Source organism: Entelurus aequoreus, linkage group LG07 (genome assembly GCF_033978785.1).
Source record: "Entelurus aequoreus isolate RoL-2023_Sb linkage group LG07, RoL_Eaeq_v1.1, whole genome shotgun sequence".
Lineage (NCBI taxonomy): Eukaryota > Metazoa > Chordata > Actinopteri > Syngnathiformes > Syngnathidae > Entelurus > Entelurus aequoreus.
In genome coordinates this window covers 35,070,209-35,092,267 of record NC_084737.1, presented here as the reverse complement: position 1 = coordinate 35,092,267, position 22,059 = coordinate 35,070,209, and the positions used below count along the sequence as shown (strand labels likewise).

At 38.5% G+C, this 22,059-nt stretch overlaps 1 protein-coding gene across 11 annotated transcripts in view; it reads left to right on the top strand.

The window, feature by feature from the left end:
* Positions 1-22,059, top strand: part of rap1gapa (RAP1 GTPase activating protein a) — a 150,180-nt gene that overhangs the window by 64,091 nt on the left and 64,030 nt on the right. For 10 of the 11 annotated variants that reach the window (XM_062053337.1, XM_062053338.1, XM_062053347.1 and 7 more), the window contains exon 3: positions 21,483-21,573. In XM_062053337.1, the coding sequence (XP_061909321.1) occupies positions 21,483-21,573 (91 nt within the window). Of the gene's footprint in view, positions 1-11,996; positions 12,329-21,482; positions 21,574-22,059 lie in introns of those variants that run through there. The other variant, XM_062053345.1, reaches the window with a different exon arrangement.

The following is a 22,059-nucleotide window of genomic DNA, read 5'->3' as shown; positions in this document are numbered from 1 at the left end:
GATCTAGTCTTAGACTTAGATTGTTTAGATCTAATCTAGTGGCTGGTGCTAAAACCCCAAATATTTACACTCCAATACCAGGAGGGTGTGCCTGGGCAAGGATGGTTTCGCCGTATCGTAGTGGGAAAAACAACTGTTGAGATGCAAAAAAGCAATCCTACTGTCAATGCCAACTAAAGTCGTTGAAGTGGAATTTCCTCTCATTGGCCTTGAGATATTGAGTGGCAGAACGATCGCTGTGTATTGACCACTGTCAGCCCCAAATAGGCGGAATCACCCACGTTAGCATTTAATTCAGTTGTGAACAAATAGCACAAAAGAGCATCTGTGGCCAGAATGTTTCTGACTCCTCTTATTTGTTGGGGGCTAAATTGCTGAGTATTTTAGGAATGGTTATAAAAGTCCATACACTTAACAATTGTATATGATTTGTAAGTGCTTTGTACAAGGGAAACTCCCAGGAAGCTGTAAGAGTTTATAAGTGGGGGCCCCAATACACTGCATGCAAGATAATAAGGTACAACATTAATACATTTTTCACATGCTTAGATCCTAAACCATTTCTTAAATCTTTTCAAACATTCACACATCCTTACAGTTTCAATTTGTACTCCGGTCCGGTAGTCTCGCACATTGTAATTTGCCAACATTATGCATATTTATTTCAGTATTCATACTATAATGATAGATGTTCATTAGTTTAAAAAAAAAAAAAAATTCTTGCTTTGTATGATAGTTTTTTTTTCATTCTTTGGGGTTCATGGTGTGGTATATTGTAGCAAAAGTTCATGTTTTAAAGGTTTTTTAAATTCTCCCTAGGAAGTACATTGTGTGATTAGACTGTCAATTTCATTCCAGATATTTGGGCTTTTACACGTTATTCTAAACCTTGTGCCTTTACCTTGCCCTTTACGGCGATTGCCATTTCGCCAATGTTTTCTTCTTGTAACGATCGGGTCACATGTTTATGTGGAGGTCGTTCTCCCAAGATGCAGACGGAAAACTCCGGACGAAACGTGCAGTTAAGAAATGCTTTATTTGTATAAATCATGCAGGAAAAACAGGAAAAACAAAAGCGTGCCAATAGCACGGGTGGCAAAACTTAGGAAGAGCTTAGCGTGGAAGCTAGCATACAAACAAGGACTCAAAAGTCATAGAACAATACTTAGCGTACCGGTTTGTATGGAAGCAGGTATTAAATATCGTCACTGTTGCGCAATGCCAACAAGGAAGCCAGACAGTGTGTGGCGAGCCACGTGAATAAATAGCTCTCTGATTAGTGCCTGGCAGCAGGTGAGCATCCCGGACACTAATCAGAGGCAGCTGAAACCAATCAGCACCCATGGTAACTGAAACACAAACCCAGGGGTGCAGAAAACAGAACTGAGGTAGTCAAAACTAACAGACGAAAACATGATCCGGGCAACGGCTCATAACACTTCTAGTGTTATGTGTATGTGTGGAAGAGGTGATAGGAATGAGATCACAGAGCCGGTCATTCAGCTTACATACCACATTATACATCACACATGCGTTATGTAATAAGTTGCTCTCGGAGAGTTTCAGAAGCTTCATCTTGTAAAAGAGTGGATTTGAGGGAGCATTAAAGTCTGACCATATTATGGCTCATATTACTTGCTTTTGAAGCATTTGTAATTTACCTAGATAATTTGGATACATAACTGGATAACTTGTTACATAATATGATATTGCAGTAATTTAGATGTGGTTCAAACAAAGATCTATACAGGATTAGGAGTGTTTCAAGAGGCAGAGAGTGTCTGCCTTTATAAAACAAGCCAACATATTTTGATAGTTTTACTGTCAGATCAGAATTAATCAATATAAATGCCCAATAATTTTGTATGTTGCACTCTTTCTATAATCCTGTTGTTGATCGTAGTACAGACATCATCCTAATTTGTATGACTTCTACTAGAAGAAACTATTATATAATAAGTTTTATTAATATTGAGGGATCATTTATTACATTTTTGCCAGATGTTTATTTTATTAAATTCTTCATTCATTTTTGTCTGTTAATATTCCAAAACACAAATTTGTGTCATCAGCGAACATGATTTTATCCAAAATATCAGATGAATTTGTCAAGTGATGTATATGGGTAATGAAAAGAGGAGGACCCAATATTGAACCCTGTGGTACTCCATATTTGATAGTTTTATGTTGACATTTCCTGCTGCTAATTTTTACATATTACTCACTCTCAGCTTCTGAACCAGCGGCGGACAACGCCCCTGACACCATAATGCTCAAGTTTGCCCAACAAAATGCAAAGGTTAATGGTATCAAACGCTTTTGACAAGTCAAGGAAGACACCAACTCCATACTTGCCTTTGTCAATAGCATCATTAATTTTTTCGATGAGATCTATAATTGCCATACAGGTCGTGCTCTGGTTTCTAAGCCATACTGACATGGAGTTAGAATGCACATTTTATTCATGAAACCAGTTAACCTATCATATACGACCTGCTCATGGGTCGATCATTTTGCATATCATTTCTATTTCCGGCTTTAAAAATTGGGATGATTTTTGCGGTCTTGATTTTCTTAGGCACTATCCTGTGACAATACAACCCGACATTCACGTCGGGTTGTATTTCCTTGGTTGGTGTTTATTTTCTCTCAGCGCTCCTATTTTGGTTCCATTTTGTGCTTGGCTCCCTGAGTTCTGTTTCCCCTCACCTGCTGCTGATTGGCAGCCTGGTGATACCTGTTGTCAATCTGCTATTTATGCCTGCCTTGCCCTCCAGTCAGGGCTCGGTGATTGTTTCCTGTCTCCTGTTTCCTGGTTCCTGTTTCCGGTTATCCTATTAAAGTCATGTTTTCCTGCGCTACGCCTGCCATCTCTGCATCTTGGGGTTCACCACCAACAGATTATGACATATTCCATAATACAGTGATAGATTGATGCAATGGACCAGTGGGTCACTTGTTTCTTGTGCTATAAATGTTATAGTTTTGCTACAAATCCCATCAATTCCTTCGGTGTAAGAGCTGTTCATGCCTAAAATAATTCTTAGCACCTTTGCTTTGTCAGTTGGTGCCAGGAATAGTGAGTTGCTGTAATTACCTTTTAGATATTAAAGATAAGTTGCCCCCCCTGGTGGATTTATGGTGTTTGAGAAGGTTTCTCCAATGGTATTGAAAAAATGGTTACAACTGTTGGCTAGATCGTTCTCATTTAGTTCGCATTTCGTTTCAGGAAGGTTAATAGTTTTTTGATCCCGGCTGAGAACCTTATTCAGTACAGTCCAGCATTGCTTTGGATTTCCATAAAAAGCCTTGATATCCTGTGTATTGTTGTTCCGTCTGGCTATTCTTATTGAATGTGTCAATTTATTTTTGTATTTTCGTACCATCCGTCCTCCCTGTCCAGAATCTGTGCATTTTTCTTCTCAAAGGAGTGCTGGTTCTCCCTGAGGTGCAGGTAGACAGCTGAGTCTTGGCCTGAAGAGTAGGCTTGCATATGCTGTGCCATGCGTCGGCTTAGTGGTTGTTTTGTTTCCCCAATATGTGAATCAGCGCATTTATCATTACACTGGATAGCATACACCAGATTGTTTTTGTGGGTGTGGGGTGTCTGGTCTTTAGGATGCACTTGTCTCCGTCTCAGGGTGTTGCCTGGTTTGAAGTGTACTGGGATGTTGTGATGGTTAAAAATTATTTTGAGTTTCTTAGATAGAGCTGATATATATGGAATGACAATATTTTTGCATCACCTTTTTCCTCCTCATCCACTCTGTTGTTGTTATTTCTGGAACTGGATGCACTTTTCACAGACGGCCAGCTGGGGTAACCACAGGTTTTGAGGGCTCCCCTCAAATGCTTATGCTCTTTCTCTTTGGTCTGTTGGCTGGGCGGAGCATTATAAGCTCTGTGTTGTAGGGTTCTGATAACGGCCACTCTGTGTTCTAGTGAGTAGTGTGAGTCAAAAAATAGGTATTGATTAGTATGTGTGGGTTATCGGAAAACAACATGGAGGCCCTTGTTATCTCCAATGTGGACATCAGTCAAAAAAAGCCGCAAAACTAGATCTGACCCATCTAAGTCTCTGAGCATGAACTGATGAAGCCTACTTGGATGACAGGCAAAACGTCTTCTAAGACAAACCACACAGTCCATTTGCAATCGATTGAATGCCCTGAGATTTGAGATACAAGTTTTTTGAGTTAAGTGCTCCGCCAATTGGACATGATTCCTCTAATCCACCCTTTGCTCTGTGATTGCTCACGCACTGTGTCCGCCCAATACTTCCCGAAGACAGCTTTGTGAGAAGGCAGGCTTCACTGCCCATCTTAAATTACAGCCTGGAGTTCTTCCAACTATCTGTCAGATAGTTCAGCTGTGGGAGCTTTACTTTTACTTTAGTTTTCTTCATTTAATAGCTAACTAAGCATGATATTAGAAACGTAGCTTAAATCCTAATGCTAGTATGATATTCCTTAATGTAATGTTGTTGTATCTGATATATGGAAGATATTACATTGGACCAGTGCAGAGTTACAGTGTGTATGTAAAAAGTGGATTAGGTGTTTCAAGGAGCTACAAAATATGTCAGACAACACAGCTTATTAGCTTTAAAGTTAGACACACACATGTGTTTCTACTGCTAAAAACACTTTTTAAATATCTAATTTTCAGCATCAAGGCAATATTTTTTGCAACACGCATTCAATATACATATGTGGGAAAAATAATATAATATTTTACCTTTAAATTGACATTGTACTGCTCCTCTAAAAAAATATAATAATTCATATACAATGTTATGTTTTTTGCTAATTGTCTGCAACCAAGAAGGACCTTTTTTTTGCTCTGTGTTACACATAGAGAACAAACAAATGAGAGACATTGGTTTTTGCACTTTTTCATTTGCCACGCTGATGTGATATATGGGATAGAAATTTGCTAAACCCTAACCCACTAACTCCAAAGCAGAATACCAACAACAGCCACAATTATTTATTGATAATTTCAAATTAATTCAGTTTAAATTGTGACTAAGATAACAATTCACACGCAAAGGTCAACCACTATTATGGCCACTAAAGGTTCAAGGTAAAATTACATACCTCATGCATCCATAATTCATTCTGTGGCTCTGAGATTATTGTTGTAACATTCATCCATCCATTTTCTATACTGCCTATCCTGGTCATGGTCACAGGGAAGCTGAAGCCTGTCCCATCTGATTTATAGGGTGAGAGGCAGTTTATAGAATAATATCTGCTGTGGAAAATAAATAATGAATTGTTTTATATTTATTCAAAAACTTCCTTTACAGTCTCTTTCTATGATCCATCCATCCATTTACTACCGCTTGTCCCTTACAGCAGTGGTCCCCAACCTTTTTGTAGCTGGGGACCGGTCAACGCTTGAAAATGTGTCCCACGGACCGGGGGGGGGGGGGGGGGGGGGGGGGGGTATTTTTTTTCATAAAGAAATACAATCATGTGTGCTTACGGACTGTATCCCTGCAGACTGTATTGATCTATATTGACATACACATACACAATATGTATATATTGTGTTTTTTATGTTGATTTAATTTTTTTTTAAAAATGAAAAAATAAAAAAAATATTTTTTTAAATTACTTGCGCGGCCCGGTACCAATCAGTCCGCGGACCGGTACCGGGCCGCGGCCCGGTGGTTGGGGACCACTGCCTTACAGGGTCACGAGGGATGCATGCTGGAGCCTATCTCAGCTGCATTCGGGCGGAAGGCGGCGAACACCCTAGTCAAGTTGCCACCTCTCATTCAACTCTTTTTCGATTACGCATGCACCTCCTGGTACCCCCGGGAATTTTTTTTTTTTTTTTTTTTTTAATCATAAAAAAAATACAATCATATGTACTTACGGACTGTATCCCTGCAGACTGTATTGATCTATATTGATATATAATGTAGGAACCAGAAATATTAATAACAGAAAGAAACAACCCTTTTGTGCGAATGAGTGTGAATGAGTGGGGGGGAGGGAAGTTTTTTGGGTTGGTGCACTAATTGTAAGTGTATCTTGTGTTTTTTATGTTGATTTAATAAAAAAAACAATTAAAAAAAACCCCAACAACAACAATATATATATATATATATATATATATATATATATATATATATATATATATATATATATATATATATATATATATATATATATATATATATATATATATATATATATATATATATATATATATAAAATATATATATATATATATATATATTTTTTTTACATTTCTTGTGCGGCCCGGTACCAATCAATCCATGGACTGGTACCGGGCCGCAGCCCGGTGGTTGGGGACCACTGTCTTAACTCATTCTCCTTCTATGCCATATGGAATGCACTCCCAACAGGTGTAAAAGAAAGTGCATCTCTATCCTCCTTCAAAACCTCACTAAAAGAACACCTCCAGGCAACTACAACTCTAGACTAACACCCTCCCCCCACCACATTCCACCTCTCCGGATTGTAAATAATCAAATGTAAATAATCAAATGTATATACTTTTTCTTATGCTTTCTGAGCTCACTATGTTCATTGCTCGCTGTACATATTCTACGAAGTCAGACCTACACTGTTACAATGTCCATTTCTCAGATGATATAATTGTTGATGACTGAAGTGCTGATATCAACCAAACCTAACCCCCCTGCCCAGGCACGTGCACACATAGGGCCCAATGGGTGCTTGAGCCCCTGCCCTTTTTTTTGCATCGTCTTAAAAAGTGCCCTCTGCCTGTGTGTGTGGTTGTTTTTTTTCTTTAAACAAAATTAATAAATTCCTGTCAGGGATGTAAAAAAAAAACAAAAAAACTCCACGTTTTCTTGTAATACGGGGTTGTTTGAGCCTGCCGCTTCGGCCAGAGAGAGAGAGAGAGAGAGAGAGAGAGAGAGAGAGAGAGAGAGGGCGAGTGAGTGAGTAAGTGAGGAGAGAGATCCAACTGCGCTTCTGAGGAGACGCAGTGGAGCAACTTGAACTTGTGAGTTATGTTATGGTCTAGTCGCCGTCCACTTATTCAGCATATAATATGGGTAATATTTCAGAAAAACGCTGTATTATTCTATTAGTCAATGTGTCAGCTTCTGTTTTTGCCGGACGTCGGAGCACGGCGCATCAATTGAGCACAGCACATCAATTCCGCACAGAGCAGAGCGGATCGTGCGGGAAAGGAAGTAGTGTACAAAATAAAACACAGGGTTAATTTTCAAAATAAAATGTACTGTGTTTACGGCGGATCACATTTCTCTCAGAGTAGAGGTTTAGATATAAAGTTTATTGTGACTTTGCTATTACTGTGTGGGTTAACAAAATAATAATAATAATAATGATAATAATGATAATAATAACAATAATAATAATGATAATAATAATCAATTTTATTATTATTATTATTAATAATAATAATAATAATAATTTCAGCATTCTGGGGATACAAGATGTAGGTTATCTGTTAGGAATATTACCATCTGTATTTAAACTTGATTCATGTTGATTATGCCTGCAGCACAATGCCAAAAAAAGAAAGGATACAGAAAAGGAAGGAGAAGGAGCGCCAGGAAGCAGCTAAGGGTAGCAGACCTCTTAATGCATGGCTAAAATTGATTGATGATTTCACAGCATTTCATGGAAGCCCTGAATTTACATTGAGGAGCATATTTGGGTATGGGTGGCCTCCATCCTACAGCCCTCTACTGGCCCCTGGTCCATATTTTTGGCCCTGTATTGCGTTTCAGTTGTTTAGTCTGAGCATTAAGTGAGAAAGACCACAAGTTACAACTTGATGGTGTTTTCATCAAGTTAAGGGAAGAAGGACAGATTTTCACATTGAACTTTTTTCCATTTGGGTATTTATTTTTGTATTTTTTTTCAAAGTTCATGTTGCACTGTTCAATGTTCAATATTAAAGTGTTTATCTTTAACAATAAATAGCCTAATAATAAACCAGTGTTTTGTTGCTTTTCATGTCTTCCAAGCCTATGATAATGTGAATTAACTCATTATGACAATAATTTGTTGACACAAAAGAAATGGCAATCACTTTTAACTACAAAGGACACACAGCTAAGTAGTTAGCTTCCTATTAGCAAATTTAATTTTACATTAATTTCCATATTGTGTAAAGGACCAAAAAAAAATGTCTGCCCTTTTCTGACTTTGAGCCCCTGCCCCTCTATAATCATGTGCACGTCCCTGCCTCTGCCCCAACCCCCTCCACATGTCACCCCCCGGATTGTAAATAATGTAAATAATTCAATGTATATACTCTGATGATTAACTTGTGTGATGACTGTATTATGCTGATAGTATATATTTGTACCATGAATTGATTAACGTGGACCCCGACTTAAACAAGTTGAAAAACTTATTCGGGTGTTACCATTTAGTGGTCAATTGTACGGAATATGTACTTCACTGTGCAATCTACTAATACAAGTTTCAATCAATCAAAACTCATCGCAGGGCTAACACAGATAGACACCATTTAAAATGATGCATGACATCAGTCAGTCATTGCAAAGTGGCTTACTGGAGAACTGATAAGAAAAATCTGTGAAAGCTTTAGGTAGAGTCTTGAAACCTCAATTCACTTTAAAAACTATCCATGAAACAGTTGATTTGTTTAGGAGTAAAAAGAATGGTTGGAAAATATAACAACCCCCCTGTAGCTTATTCAAATGAAATATCACACAGTATTGTAGGCATGAATGACATGATATGATGCCGGCATGTTGTTGACCTCTGACATATTGCTGTTGTATAATGTGACCTTGATGGGGGTTGTTCGACTGTGATTCCTGTTGGAGGTTCACAGGTTGGTAGGGCTGCAGCGACTCATTCATTAAATTGAAGCTTCAATTTTTATTTTATTGCTTCAATGATTTGTTTATTGAGTAAATGTGTTTGTGCCAGACTGCTCCAATAGAGGACACATGAGAACGGTGCACCCATTGGTGATGCTGGGTGATGTGGTCTGTGTGTGTGTGTGTTTACGTGTGTGTGTGTGTGCGTGTGCGTGTGTTTGGTGTGGAGAGAGATGGCTCAAACAAAAGCAACGTCCAAATGTATTATTATTGTTTCAATTGAGTGCAATAATGTTGATTTTCAATACTGCTTTTTGCTATCTATTTCACTAATATGTTTTTCTTTATAATTACTTGTATCATATCTGTATCATATTTGCTGATGTAATTCTGTTTTTTTGTTTTCTCTCTCTGTCTTGTCCTCACTTTTCCCTCTCTGTCCTATTTTTTTCCCCTTCTTTCTTACCCCCCCTGATATGGTCGGGCTGTGCCAAGCTCTAAATATATCCAAACATTTAATAAAGTCAAATACCAATAAAGCAACAAAATAAGTATCTGTGCAGCAGATAGGGGCATCTACCTCAACAATGATTTGTCTGAGTGGCTGGACAGGACAGGTTAAAAAAAAAAGAAAAAGTAAAAAAGACAGATGTCGCGGTTTGCACTGTCAAATAGAGCTGACATTTGACAATACAACTCCGTCAATAATGGAGCACCTTACCAGCAAGCATCCTGCATATTTATAAACAAAGTACAAGTCCAACACCATCTTATATGTTTGACTTGCATAACAGTTATTTGACTAAAACACATGGGAGCATGTTCGCGTGTACAGTTTGTATGTTAATGCTAACAGATAGCTTCACCAAAAATCAAACACCACTCCTTCAATTAATACGTTTTCAAATGTGTATGTGTTAAATTAATATATACATTGTTACTAAATTTATACTACTTTATCATTGAGTCTTTTTGTTGAGTTTCATTCTTTATTTATTTTCTATTACCTGGTTTTAGGCTCCACAGGGTTTTTTCAAAACTTATTTTATAAAAAAAAAAAAAATTAATATACTTTATAGTGACGCTCCCATGGTTAAAGTTTAATTGCAATTGTATGGGCATTTATAAGAAGAAAGACTAAAGATCATTTGAAAAATTCTTGATAATTTAAAATATTTTCCCTGAAAGACGCAAAGAGGCTATGCCCAATGTGTCAAAGTCAAGGCCCGTGAATGAATATTCTATGGCCCCCGGGATGATATTTGATTAGCAATATAACCGGCCCGCAGGCCACAGCCGCCTGCTGCTGTTTTGCACGTACCAATACTCCATCAGTGTTGGTGCTTGGAATTTTCAAAATGTGGTCCCGGGGACCCCATGAAGTCATAAAAATGGGGTCCCACAGTACATTTTTGGGGTGCCACTTTTTGTAACCGTTTTGAAAACAAATGATAAATATATGCATTATCCTGTTATATCTCACATTCTATATTGTGTTTTGGAAAAAGGTTGTCATAAAGGTTCCTAATTAATTTTTTAAAATAATACAAAAGAAAAAACATTTTTATGCATATGTAAATTTATTCAGTTATAAACATTCATTCACTTGGATCTAAACTTTACTGCTGCCGGTATTTTTTTCTATATTTTTATTGTACTATTTTCAGAATGTGTTTGTTCTATTCTTGGCTAAAAGTAAGACAAAAAAAACAATCTGAAGTTGTCTTTATTTTTTAGTTTTAATGCCATGATTTTAATAGTTCGGGCCACATGTGCACATATTTTCCTCCATGCGGCACCTGAGCTAAAATGAGTTTGACACACCTGGGCTATGCAGTGTGTTCTTTTCGAATACTCGATTAATCGAACAAATGAATCGATAAATTACTTGATTACTAAAATAATCAATAGCTGCAGCCCTACAGTTTTGGTCGCATATGCAGCCTCTTGTGATCATATTTCTTACTTTGAGGTACATCATTTTTAACGAACTCTTCTTTGCTTGACTGGTGATAGGGAAAATGAGTGAGGTTTGCGGGAAGACAGCAGAAATCCTCAGGCAAGGGGGAGTGACTATAGAGCCCAATTTAAGCAGGCTAATGTGGTGTGGAATCTGTGGCACACTGTAAGGGTCGGCTTAAAAGGGTTTTACTGAGAGGAGGCGGGAGGATGCTATTAACTGACGTCAATCTCTCCCATCAGCACCAAATTCAACGAGAAAGTTTATGTGGCCTTTTCTGACTATCTGATTTATTTTTCCATTTAGCCTCATTTTAAATGCATTCAACATTAGTTTGATAGACTCAGCTGCAATGATTGGCGTGTAAACGCCACTCTGCGTTAATCAGGCTCAAGCAGTACATTGGGTGAAATCCTCGGTGCTCTTATCAGATGATGCATGGGCGTAAAAATCACAGATATTTTCTCTGCACATTAAAAATCTTCCAGTTAATGCTTTTAGGGGAGAGATTATGTTCCCAGGCAAGGTAACATCATTTTGCAACACTTCAGCAACCGTGGAGCGCCTAATCCAAAAAAACACAGATTGCAGCTAATGTGGCTGTTGAACTTTGTCCACGGTTTTAATAATGTTTGTTGCTAAGCTTTGTAGCCTGAGCAGATCATTTTTCGTGATCCTCTCAAAACAGCGTTTTTAATGGTGCACATTATGGTTGTAATCCCTTGTTGGCTCACACACACACACACACACACACAAACATGCACAAGTGGCCATTGGAAATTTAAAAAAAATGCTGCCACTCCTTTACTGCATTATCTGGTGTGATTTAGCAGAATCGGAGACATTACTTTCAGGTCTGCTGAGTACTTGGTGGTTTGGAGGAAGATGCGCACATTTTCAGCAATAAAAACCTTCCACAGCCACCTTCTCATTAGGACATTAAGAAGGAGGAGACACCTTATCACCTTAGGGGAGTTTGATGTTGAACATATTGTGTAAGTCCCAGCATTATAGGAGCGTAACTGCGCATGTGGGTGTTTTGCGGATGTGGTTGCCACAGCAACAGCCCTATCTGGCTCATGAAGGCAACCCCCGTCACTCCAATGTGACCCGCTTACTTTTCGCTCCCTGAGCAGTAGAGAGTTGTACCCCGCTTTGAAGGGATTTCAGAAAGAGTGGGAGGTGGTATAGTGGGAGTGCAGCAGACAAAGAGGGAGGAGAAAGAGGAAATGGGTGCATATGTGCATGTGAGAGACTGAGTGGGAGGAGAGAGAATAGAGGGAGGAGAATGAGATGTGGAGGAGATGCTCTACTTCACTGGGAGAGAGCATCAGTCTGATGAGCCAGGTGAGGCCAGCAGGTGGACATCAGATTAGAGGAGGCAAGTGAGCTGAAGGTGAGGAAGGACGTGGCGACAGAAGTGTTAAGCGGGGAGAGGGAGTGAGGAGCTTGACTACAGGGGGGGAGACAGAGACAGTGAGTCATCAGTGCTGCATACTCTGCACACTTCCCGTGCAGACAGCTCTTCCACACTGCGAGTAAGTTTGCTGCTCCACTCCACACAGGACATCACATCCAGACGCCATGCTGGGACTTCCTTCACACGGCCTGTTGTGAGCTGCACCGCTTACCAGCTGGGCTGTGTTATGTAATTTGTTGTGGCGTTGGGATGAAGCTGTGCAGGCTTAGTGCTGAGGACCGCGCTGTAGGAGGTTGTATGTGGTAACTACGCAGAGTAGGGCAGGTGTGTGTGTGTGTGTGTGTGTGTGTGTGTGTGTGTCATGCGCAATATGTGCCAACGCTGAGGGTGCCGTGAACATGTTCTTCTTACTTTTCACATGTTGGGTCTACAATGTCTGATAAGTGTGTGTGTGTGGTGCTCCGTAACCGAGGTGGGTACAGTAGCCAAAAATTGCACTCAAGTAAGAGTACTATTACTTTGGAGTAATATGACTCTTGTGAGTATCTTCTGTAGCTATTTTTAGCCCGAGTTGGTGTGTGTATGAGAAACATAAACAAATATCTACAATTTACTGCAACGTGTTTTCTCTTGTTGGAAGTGGAATATTGTAGGCTGAAATTTGAACATTTCTGCTGACACAAATGACAGCGCATGATATAAATGTTATTTGTACTAGTTTGTAAGTAAAAATGGAAAAGTTGTGCTGCCTTGTCTGAGTGTAGGGATGGGTACTGTTTGACACCGGTACTCAACGGTACTAATTTCCGGTACTTTTGTGTCCGTTAATAAATATTGATTACTTTTGATGATAAACTCTCACATTTAAAAATGAGCTGATTTAGATAACTACTGCCCAGTTGTTATATCTTATCTTATTATGAAATGTATGTGTCTCAATTACAGTTGCAAGTCCAAAACTATTAGATGGCAGTAGTGTATAGTTTATGCTGTGTTGGTAAGTTCAGTCTTTGCTGTCTGTTGCGCCCAACAAAGTGTTAATACTGTAAGTATTGAACTTATTACACACAACCTGGTTATTTGAAACGTGCATCTTAGTTGTAGTTTTCATTAACACATTTGGAGGTGTTGAAATCGTGTCAATAGCAAAGCCAATGTATATCAAGCCAGCACATTTTCGGAAAAGTGGAGCCTTACTTAACTTATGTTGGAGCGGTTTTTTTTTGTGTCACTTTTGTTGGCATTGAAAATTGCAACATTACCTGGAGGTACTTTGTGCTGCTGGAGAGATAGCCAAGTGCCGAAATGCAAAGATCCGGCAACAGGGCGTGACAACACACACAACCTAAGTACCAAAATATTGCACCATTGAATTTGACCTGAATCGATTCCAGGTACAGCCAAAGGGAATTTCATTGGTGCCAAAAAAGTACTGGATTTGGCACCCATCCCTACTTATCTGACATGATGTCCCTTTTTTACAGTCAGTACGTTTCCATGTGCTAAATTAGTCAGATTTCTCAAATAATTTGGTTTCTTCTATTATCAGACCTGCATGTAAAGTTCTAGTTTCCATGCTCTATTTCTCAAGTGACTGTTGGCCATGCACAGTGTGCCTCTTGTACGCTAGGGGGCGATTGTGATCATTTCAGCTTGTTTAGCTATGTGGGAATGTAAATACATGCTAATAAAGTTTGTGCTAGTAACTGCCAAGCTCGGGATCTAACCAATAAGTACAACTTCCCACTGCTTTTTGGTTTTGTTGGTAATGTTTTAATGTGTTTAAATGACTCTTGTGGTTATGTGATCGTCAGCGACATACCAAAAAATAATTTGACTATTAAATGTTAATACAAATTATGCAGTGAATTATTTTTATTTGCTGATTTACAAGTCAATAACATTATCTTAATTGTTGTATTTGGATGTTTCATTCTTAATTACGAAATAAATTACAAAATAACAATGTTGTTGAGGATGATTCAAAAGATTTAGATCGATGCTGACTTGAAGTCATGTGTACCACTATTTATTGTTGTTGTCTACTGACTAAGGAAACATATATATTATATTTACTCTGTATTCATTCCATTGTGCGTATAAAAATGTTTTAGTGTCAAAATACGTTAAGAGGTTCCTGTCCACTGGTTTTCTCTAAACCAGTCAGGATGTGCTGGTATCATGTTTTGTGATCATTCTGAGACTTATTAAACTAGTAGGTTTTTATTTTACCATAAGATACTTAAAAAATATACTGACTTATTTCAGTTTCTATATCTGTACTTTGTGCTTGTTAAGGTGAACAGTCCCTCCCACCACCGGCTAGTTCTTCTTCGCCTGCAAATAATGTAGTATGCCAGGCTGCGTTTGATTGGTGAAATGAGACAAACGTCACGAGTGCTTACATTGGATTGGTGAAACAGAGTCATGTGACAGTGCCCACAGGAAGAAGGCTCGCTGAAGCCAAATGAATACTATACCTCTTTGCAAGCAGTAATCATTAGGTTATACATAAATGTAGCGATCGGAATGAAAGTCAGTACAACAGGGTGAAAGTAGTGGTTCTTCTTCACAAAAATACTCAAGTTAAAGTAAAAAGTATGTTGCATTAAAACTACTTTGACAAGTACAGTTTATCTAAAAAGTGACTTATGTAAATATTACGGAGTAAATGTGTTACGTACGGAGGGGGAAGGAGATGACACTACGGCAGGAATCAGTTCAATAGCTTTTATTCTGCTATTGATGAGTGTGTGGGATGTGTATGCTACTCTAAGTGTGAAGTGCAAGGCGATGTGTAGAATTAACAATGTAGTATAATACTAGAGTTTGTTGTAAGTGCGTATTGGTCGAATCCTTCGTCAGACCAGAGGGGCAAGGCGAGAAGGCAGTCTGCGGGCAAGCTAGCAGTCGGGGGCTGGAGAGAAGCAACGAGGTCTGTGTCCAAGCAGGGGTCGAGGATCGAGGGAGGCAGTCCAAAATCCAGAGAGGAGTCGTGGCACACAGCTCGATCACGGGAAACAGGAAGGGCACTGGGGGGGCATAAGACACGGGAACTGGGAAGTAACAGAGAGAGCAAGTAGATAGGAGGGAAGCCAGAGACGGGATGCTTACAACGTGGAGTGAACAACGTTCCGGCGCTGGGTCTTCGGATCCGCTGGTCTTTATGCTGCTTGCCTTCATTAGTCCCAGGTGCGCTGATTGCTGATTGCTTGCAGCTTTGCCGGCGCGTGGCTGCGATGCGGCCAGAGCGAGCAGGGGTGTGTCCTAGCGCGCTGCAAGTGGAGGTGCCAGCCGAGCATGCAGTAGAAGGAATGAGGGGTTGTGCATGCGCCTTGACAAAATGTAGCGCATTACTACCCACCTCTGCTTTATAACTATTTTTTTGTTTTTGTTTTTTTGGCATGAAGTCCACTGACCTGCCGCAGGATTACAATTAACGTTCCCTCTAGGGTGCGCGCCTGTGCAATTGCGCACTGATCAAGCGTCCTCTGCGCACGGCAAATCTATGCCACGCATAAAATCAAATAAAAAAATAAGCGCATAACAATTTTCGACACACGGACACGACAGAGAAAACAGTTTTCGTCATCATTGTTCAAATATTGTAACGTCTGTCGAGACGCTTTGAGGACATGAATTCCATCCATCACTTTACTGAGCAAAACTCTTTATTGTCGGCCATAAACACATCACCAAAAAATTTGTAAAAAAAATTATATCTAGCAAAACTGGTCATTTCAAACCAGACCAAAAGCAACTTTGTTATATCAACAGCAGCCGCTCGCTCTTTCTCACTTGCGCCAACACATGCACATATGGCACTTAGCCAGTGATGCGTTTACAGCCACACAAAAAGTCGGACAACTCCAACACCACACATAAAGTGTCATTCCAGGTCGTTACACTATGATTTACCAATCAAATGTGTGCTTATTCTAGTGTCATTTACTAGGAATCTTAATTTATAAATATTAATCATGAAATGCTGTTAGTATATTAAATAATACTAATAAAAATGTATTTTTTTACAAACAGGAAGTTGCAGGAATGTACACATGATCCCCTGCTTACATCTTATTGTGCAACATGTGAATGATTTAATGGGAACTAAATGCAATGTCTGAAAAGGGTACAAATTATTTCCAAAGCAGGACCTCCACCCAGACAAACAATACAAGTACACAGTTCATGAAAAACAATATTTGTTGTTATTGTCATTGTAAGTGGGCCTAGACACTTATATTAGAAAATAATCTCATGGAAATGACTGCGGTCATTTGATTATAATAATAAGAGAATGTTGTCTGTCTATCTGTGTTGGCCCTGTGATGAGGTGGGGACTTGTCCAGGGTGTACCCCGCCTTCCGCCCGAATGCAGCTGAGATAGGCTCCAGCGACCCCGAAAGGGACAAGCGGTATAAAATGGATGAATGGATGGCGATGGAACTTGTTATTTAGTCAGGTTTGGGACATGTGTGCTGCTGGTGTAGCCACAGTGTGCACGTCTGATGTTGCTCACATGGCCTCCACTGAATGCTCAGGGAGTTTTTGCGTTTGCTCACACACATGAAAAATTAGAGGGAACATTGATTACAATCCCTTGCATAGTCTAATGTGAACTAATATCATATGTATATAGACAAATATGTCATGATCCTACATGAAAGTTCGGACCTATTTTTATTTTTTTTACTGCGCTCTTGTTTCCTTTTCCTGTTTGCTTCCATTGCCTGCCACTTTAACTCTGGCCTGAGCTCTGCCTCCCTCACCTGCCCCTGGTTGCCAATCAGGGTGCTTCTTATGCCTGCCCTGTTCCTCTGCTCAGGGCTGAATAATTGTATTTTGATTTGTACCTCAACATGCTGCCAAGCCTTTCCCATGCTTCCTGTGCCTGGTAGCTGTTTTTGTGCACTTTCCTAACAAAAGTTTTTTTTTTGTTGAAACTTTTTCTGCTGCCTCTGAATCCTGGAACATTAAGCCAGACCGTAGCAAAAAAATACCTGGTCAGTTTCGAATTATTTACATTTTGTTACTGTACCTAATTTTAGTTACATGAGTGGGTTTAAATGTTAGTAATGTCCCTTAGGATGATGCAGTGCAGTTTTATACTTCAAATTGGTCAGAAAGGTGAGGCATCAGTCAGTTGTCACATTACTTTGTACAATGGGTCCCAATGTTGTAGATCCACAAATTATTTTTATTTTTTTTATAGTTGCTTTAATAGAAAATGTTTTGATGGCGCTATCTGTAGGGGGAAAAAGTGCTGCAGCTCTGAATGCAGCAGGGGGTGCTCTTTCACAAACCAAATTCATTCAAGATTTCCCAGCAGGAAGATGCTTTGACAAGAAGTGATGCTGTGTAAATGCACTTTATTTTTTAAGTACAATTCTGAATACCGTATGCCTGTAGTTGTTTCTTAATGTGTAAAACTTAATTCAAACTTAGCAACTGTGCCGATAATTATTGCAGGGTTAAGAGTATGAAATATAGACATTCGTAAAGCTTTTTATGGGTGCATCTAATGTTGTGTTTTTTTTTTTTTTAGAGGGATCTATTGTGTTATAACGTGTTTTCAGGACAGCGGATGCCTCTTTGTGTTCCACTGTAACCCCTAGCCTCATCATGTATATCAAGAGGGCCACACAAAGTGTCTCCTAGTTGATATGAATGAACCAAGACTTTTACTTGTGAAAGATGCAGCAGGCATCTTTCACATGCCTGCTGCATTTGAAAGATTCATGCTTTCCCTCGTCACCTGTTCTGAGGAGCAGTGTGTTTTATTTACATCCTCAGCTGCACCACAGACTCTGTAGTGCTTCTGTTATTAGTGTTTTATTCATGCTTGAACGATACACAAACCTCCGGCCAGGTGGCAGCAGTGCTAAAATGAAATATGACCGAGCATACGTAACCCTCTTCATTAGGAGAAAGTGCGAGTCAACAACTATCTTGACACATACAGATAAATAAATACTTATTATCTGGGGTATCACAGAAAATAATGAAAAACCACATTCCTTTAATGAGACTTTTAGCCCATTCATAGTGCTTACAAATGATTTTCTTTCAAGGGATGTCCATTATGTCTCATTGACTTACCGAAAGTATCTTTATTCCTTTCATATAATTACAGCTGTATTATGTACAGTATGTTTAATTGCACCTACTCAGATCGCATAATTTTGGTCTTGACCTCTGTATGTATGACGAGATTATCGCAGATCTTCAAGATGCAACCTTTTAATCAAATTTGAATAATAGAATATTGAGCCTGATTTGGTGGATTTAAAGATTCCTTTTTTATTTATAAATTAAATTGTAGATGGGTTTCTGGTGGGTAGATTTTGAAATGTATTGTATTGTACTGTATTTTTTATATTATATGATGATGTATATTTTAACCGTGAGACCCTGTCCATAAGCTGTATGCTTCTAGTGATGACCTTTTTGCAGAACGGACTCTGATATTAACAAAGGAAACAATAATAAAATACAAAACCATGTCTGTCTGTAAATAAATAAAAAAATAAATAAATAAATAAATAAATAAATAAATAAATAAATAAATAAATAAAAATAAATAAATAGTTAGATAAACAGCAAGTAAAACTTTCAGTGCATGAACACAGCATCTGGGTGATTCCCGTCTACTCGATCGATCACTTTGCGTGTTTGAAACTGACTGAATCAATCGAACAAATTGAAAGCCTGCTGTGCAAACTGGCCTGTTGTCAGTGTCAATGAAGCAGTGGGTATCGATCCGTGGTCCTGTGGGGACAGAGCCATCATTGGAGAGATATTGAATCCAGTGCAAAAGATGCAGCGCAGCAACATAGCTCACCTTAGCCATTTATGTGACTCTCTTACATTGGACATGAAATATGTTTGAATAAATGTAAGACGATGGTTTTAGTTTTTCCGCATCCCTGAAGGGTTTGAGAACACTTGGCTATGCTTTTGTTGTGAATAGCGTATTTTCATATCTTTATTTAGAGCAACAAATGAATAGGTCATACATCAGCCTTTGGAATGCAATGTTAACCACACAGGGAACATTAGATTTGCTGAAATGGCTCCCTCAGAGAAAACATGCAGTACAGATTGCATTCAGAATGATTGTACCAACTCATGTTTTGTTCATTTTTTTATTCATGCTATGCTTGTTGTTTGGCATCAATCATTTTTGTGTGACTGAAAAACACCAGAAACTATCATAGTGAAGGGAAAGGCATGGATGAATGGGTGCTGGTCATTTTGAATTGATGGTAAAGGTTAGATTGATGTTGGATGGATGCTGGGTGAATAGTGGAATGGTGGATGATGGCGAGTACAGTTATCCTTCGCCACAATTGCGGCTTCACAACATTTCTTCTTTTTTTTTTAAATTGTTGCATTTTCTACATTTTTGCCTAAATTAAGCATCATAAAAGTGGCTAAATAAACCAAACATATTATTGTGCTCAGCCTCAGGTAGCATTACTATATTGAATTTAAAAAGTCTAGCGGTGACTAAAGGGTGTTATTTCAGGTCTAGACGGCTGTCATAATGTAAAAATAAAACGTATTTAGAAGGTCATAAACTTGTTTTTCATGCTTTAACTATGAAAATATTAGATTTATAACAAAAAATTCCTACTTTGCAGAAATAATTTTATTGGGAACCAATTAAAGGGGCTTGCTCAATAATATATTTATAAGCAAAAAATATCACTAAAACACCATTGGTTAGCTTGTGTTACCATTACCATAATTGTCTATATTTTTCACAATTACTAAATTAATGTAACAACAATTTTTTGCTGACCTGGATGGGGCGGCATAGCTCGGTTGGTAGAGTAGCCGTGCCAGCAACTTGAGGGTTCAAGGTTCGATTCCCGCTTTCGCCATCCTAGTCACTGCCGTTGTGTCCTTGGGCAAGACACTTTACCCACCTGCTCCCAGTGCCACCCACACTGGTTTAAGTCTAACTTAGATATTGGGTTTCACTATGTAAAGCGCTTTGAGTCACTAGAGAAAAGTGCTATAGAAAAATAATTCAGAATTCAAATATAATTCAGACAAAATAATTGCTGTTTACGGCAGTCACTTGCCCTGTCAAAAGCAGTCCAAGAGAAGTAACAAACAATTTGCAGTCATGTTGTTGTTACGATTATTATCGGCCGATTAATGCTTTAAAATGTAATATCGGAAATTATCGGTATGTTTTTTTTTATTATCGGTATCGTTTTTTTAAAAAAAAAATTTATTAAATCAACATAAAAAACACAAGATACACTTACAATTAGTGCACCAACCCAAAAAAAAACTCCCTCCCCCATTTACACTCATTCACACAAAAGGGTTGTTTCTTTATGTTATTAATATTCTGGTTCCTACATTATATATCAATATAGATCAATACAGTCTGCAAGGGATACAGTCCGTAAGCACACATGATTGTGCGTGCTGCTGGTCCACTAATAGTACTAACCTTTAACAGTTAATTTGACTCATTTTCATTAATTACTAGTTTCTATGTAACTTTTTTTATATTGTTTTTCTTTCTTTTTTATTCAAGAAAATGTTTTGAATTTATTTATCTTATTTTATTTTTTTAAAAAGGACCTTATCTTCACCATACCTGGTTGTCCAAATTAGGCATAATAATGTGTTAATTCCACAACTCTATATATCGGTATCGGTTGATATCGGTATCGGTAATTAAAGAGTTGGACAATATCGGAATATCGGATATCGGCAAAAAGCCATTATCGGACATCCCTAGTTACGATAGAATACTTTCATTTACAGTTAACTTTAGCTATCCAAATCGCTCTTATTAGCCAACAACACCAACACCCATACGTACGTAGTTACGTCATTATGTCCCAGAAGCCGTAGGAGGGTGCGATGGACTGTGTTAAATACTTTTGAAATTAAGCGCCCTCTGGGCATTTGTGTAAGTGTTGCAAACAGCCCCTTTAACAGCGATAAACGAGAGATGACTCTATATGAACAGTATATTTGTGCTAATACTTGTGCTACTTTGAATGTTACACAGAGCTAAGAACTCTTATATATAAAATTATTGATATAAATGCATACCGTATTACATTAAGATATTATTAAGACTATTTAGGACGTGTCTACACTTTCAAAACAGAAAACCGAGACAAAACAAAAAAACTATCTTCAAACCCAACAATAACATATGAGACCAATGACCTCTGTTGACCCCTTGCTTGCCCTCATGTGACCGAATGTTCCCTTGTGTCTCCTTCTGACTGTAGGAAACACGATGGGAGTGACCCCAGAATCTGTGCTATAGAGCATCAGCTGTTCCAGCCCAAGCGCCACTACAGCGCACTGCCATCCCAAAAGGTATTTGACCCCTGACCTTATCTGATAGAACTCTTTGTGGCCTTTCTTTGTCGCTCATCTTGTCTTTACGCCACGATTTCTCTCCATGGTGTCGTATGTCTCTGTATAAAGTTTTTCTGTCTTTGGTTTCTGCAATCGGTGGCTGTGTTTGCTCAATGAATTTAATCAGCATTTTGCATGCAAATCTCAACACAGAGTAGTGTAATTCTCAGAGCAAGACATATTTTGAAGTTTAACATCTAAGCTCTTTTTTCTAATTTGTATTTTAGCTTGAGTCAGAGCTAGTTAATCGTTTGCACCTTTTTAATTAGAATATGATGCTATTTGGAATGCAATTAATGTGCAATATATAAATATATAAATTCGATTTTGGCTCAGCACTGTGTTTATTATTTTAATTGTCACGGTTGATATCAGATCCATTTCATGGTCATTATTCTGTCAAACGGCTTGTACCGTACATTTGATCATTAATAACCAGTGACT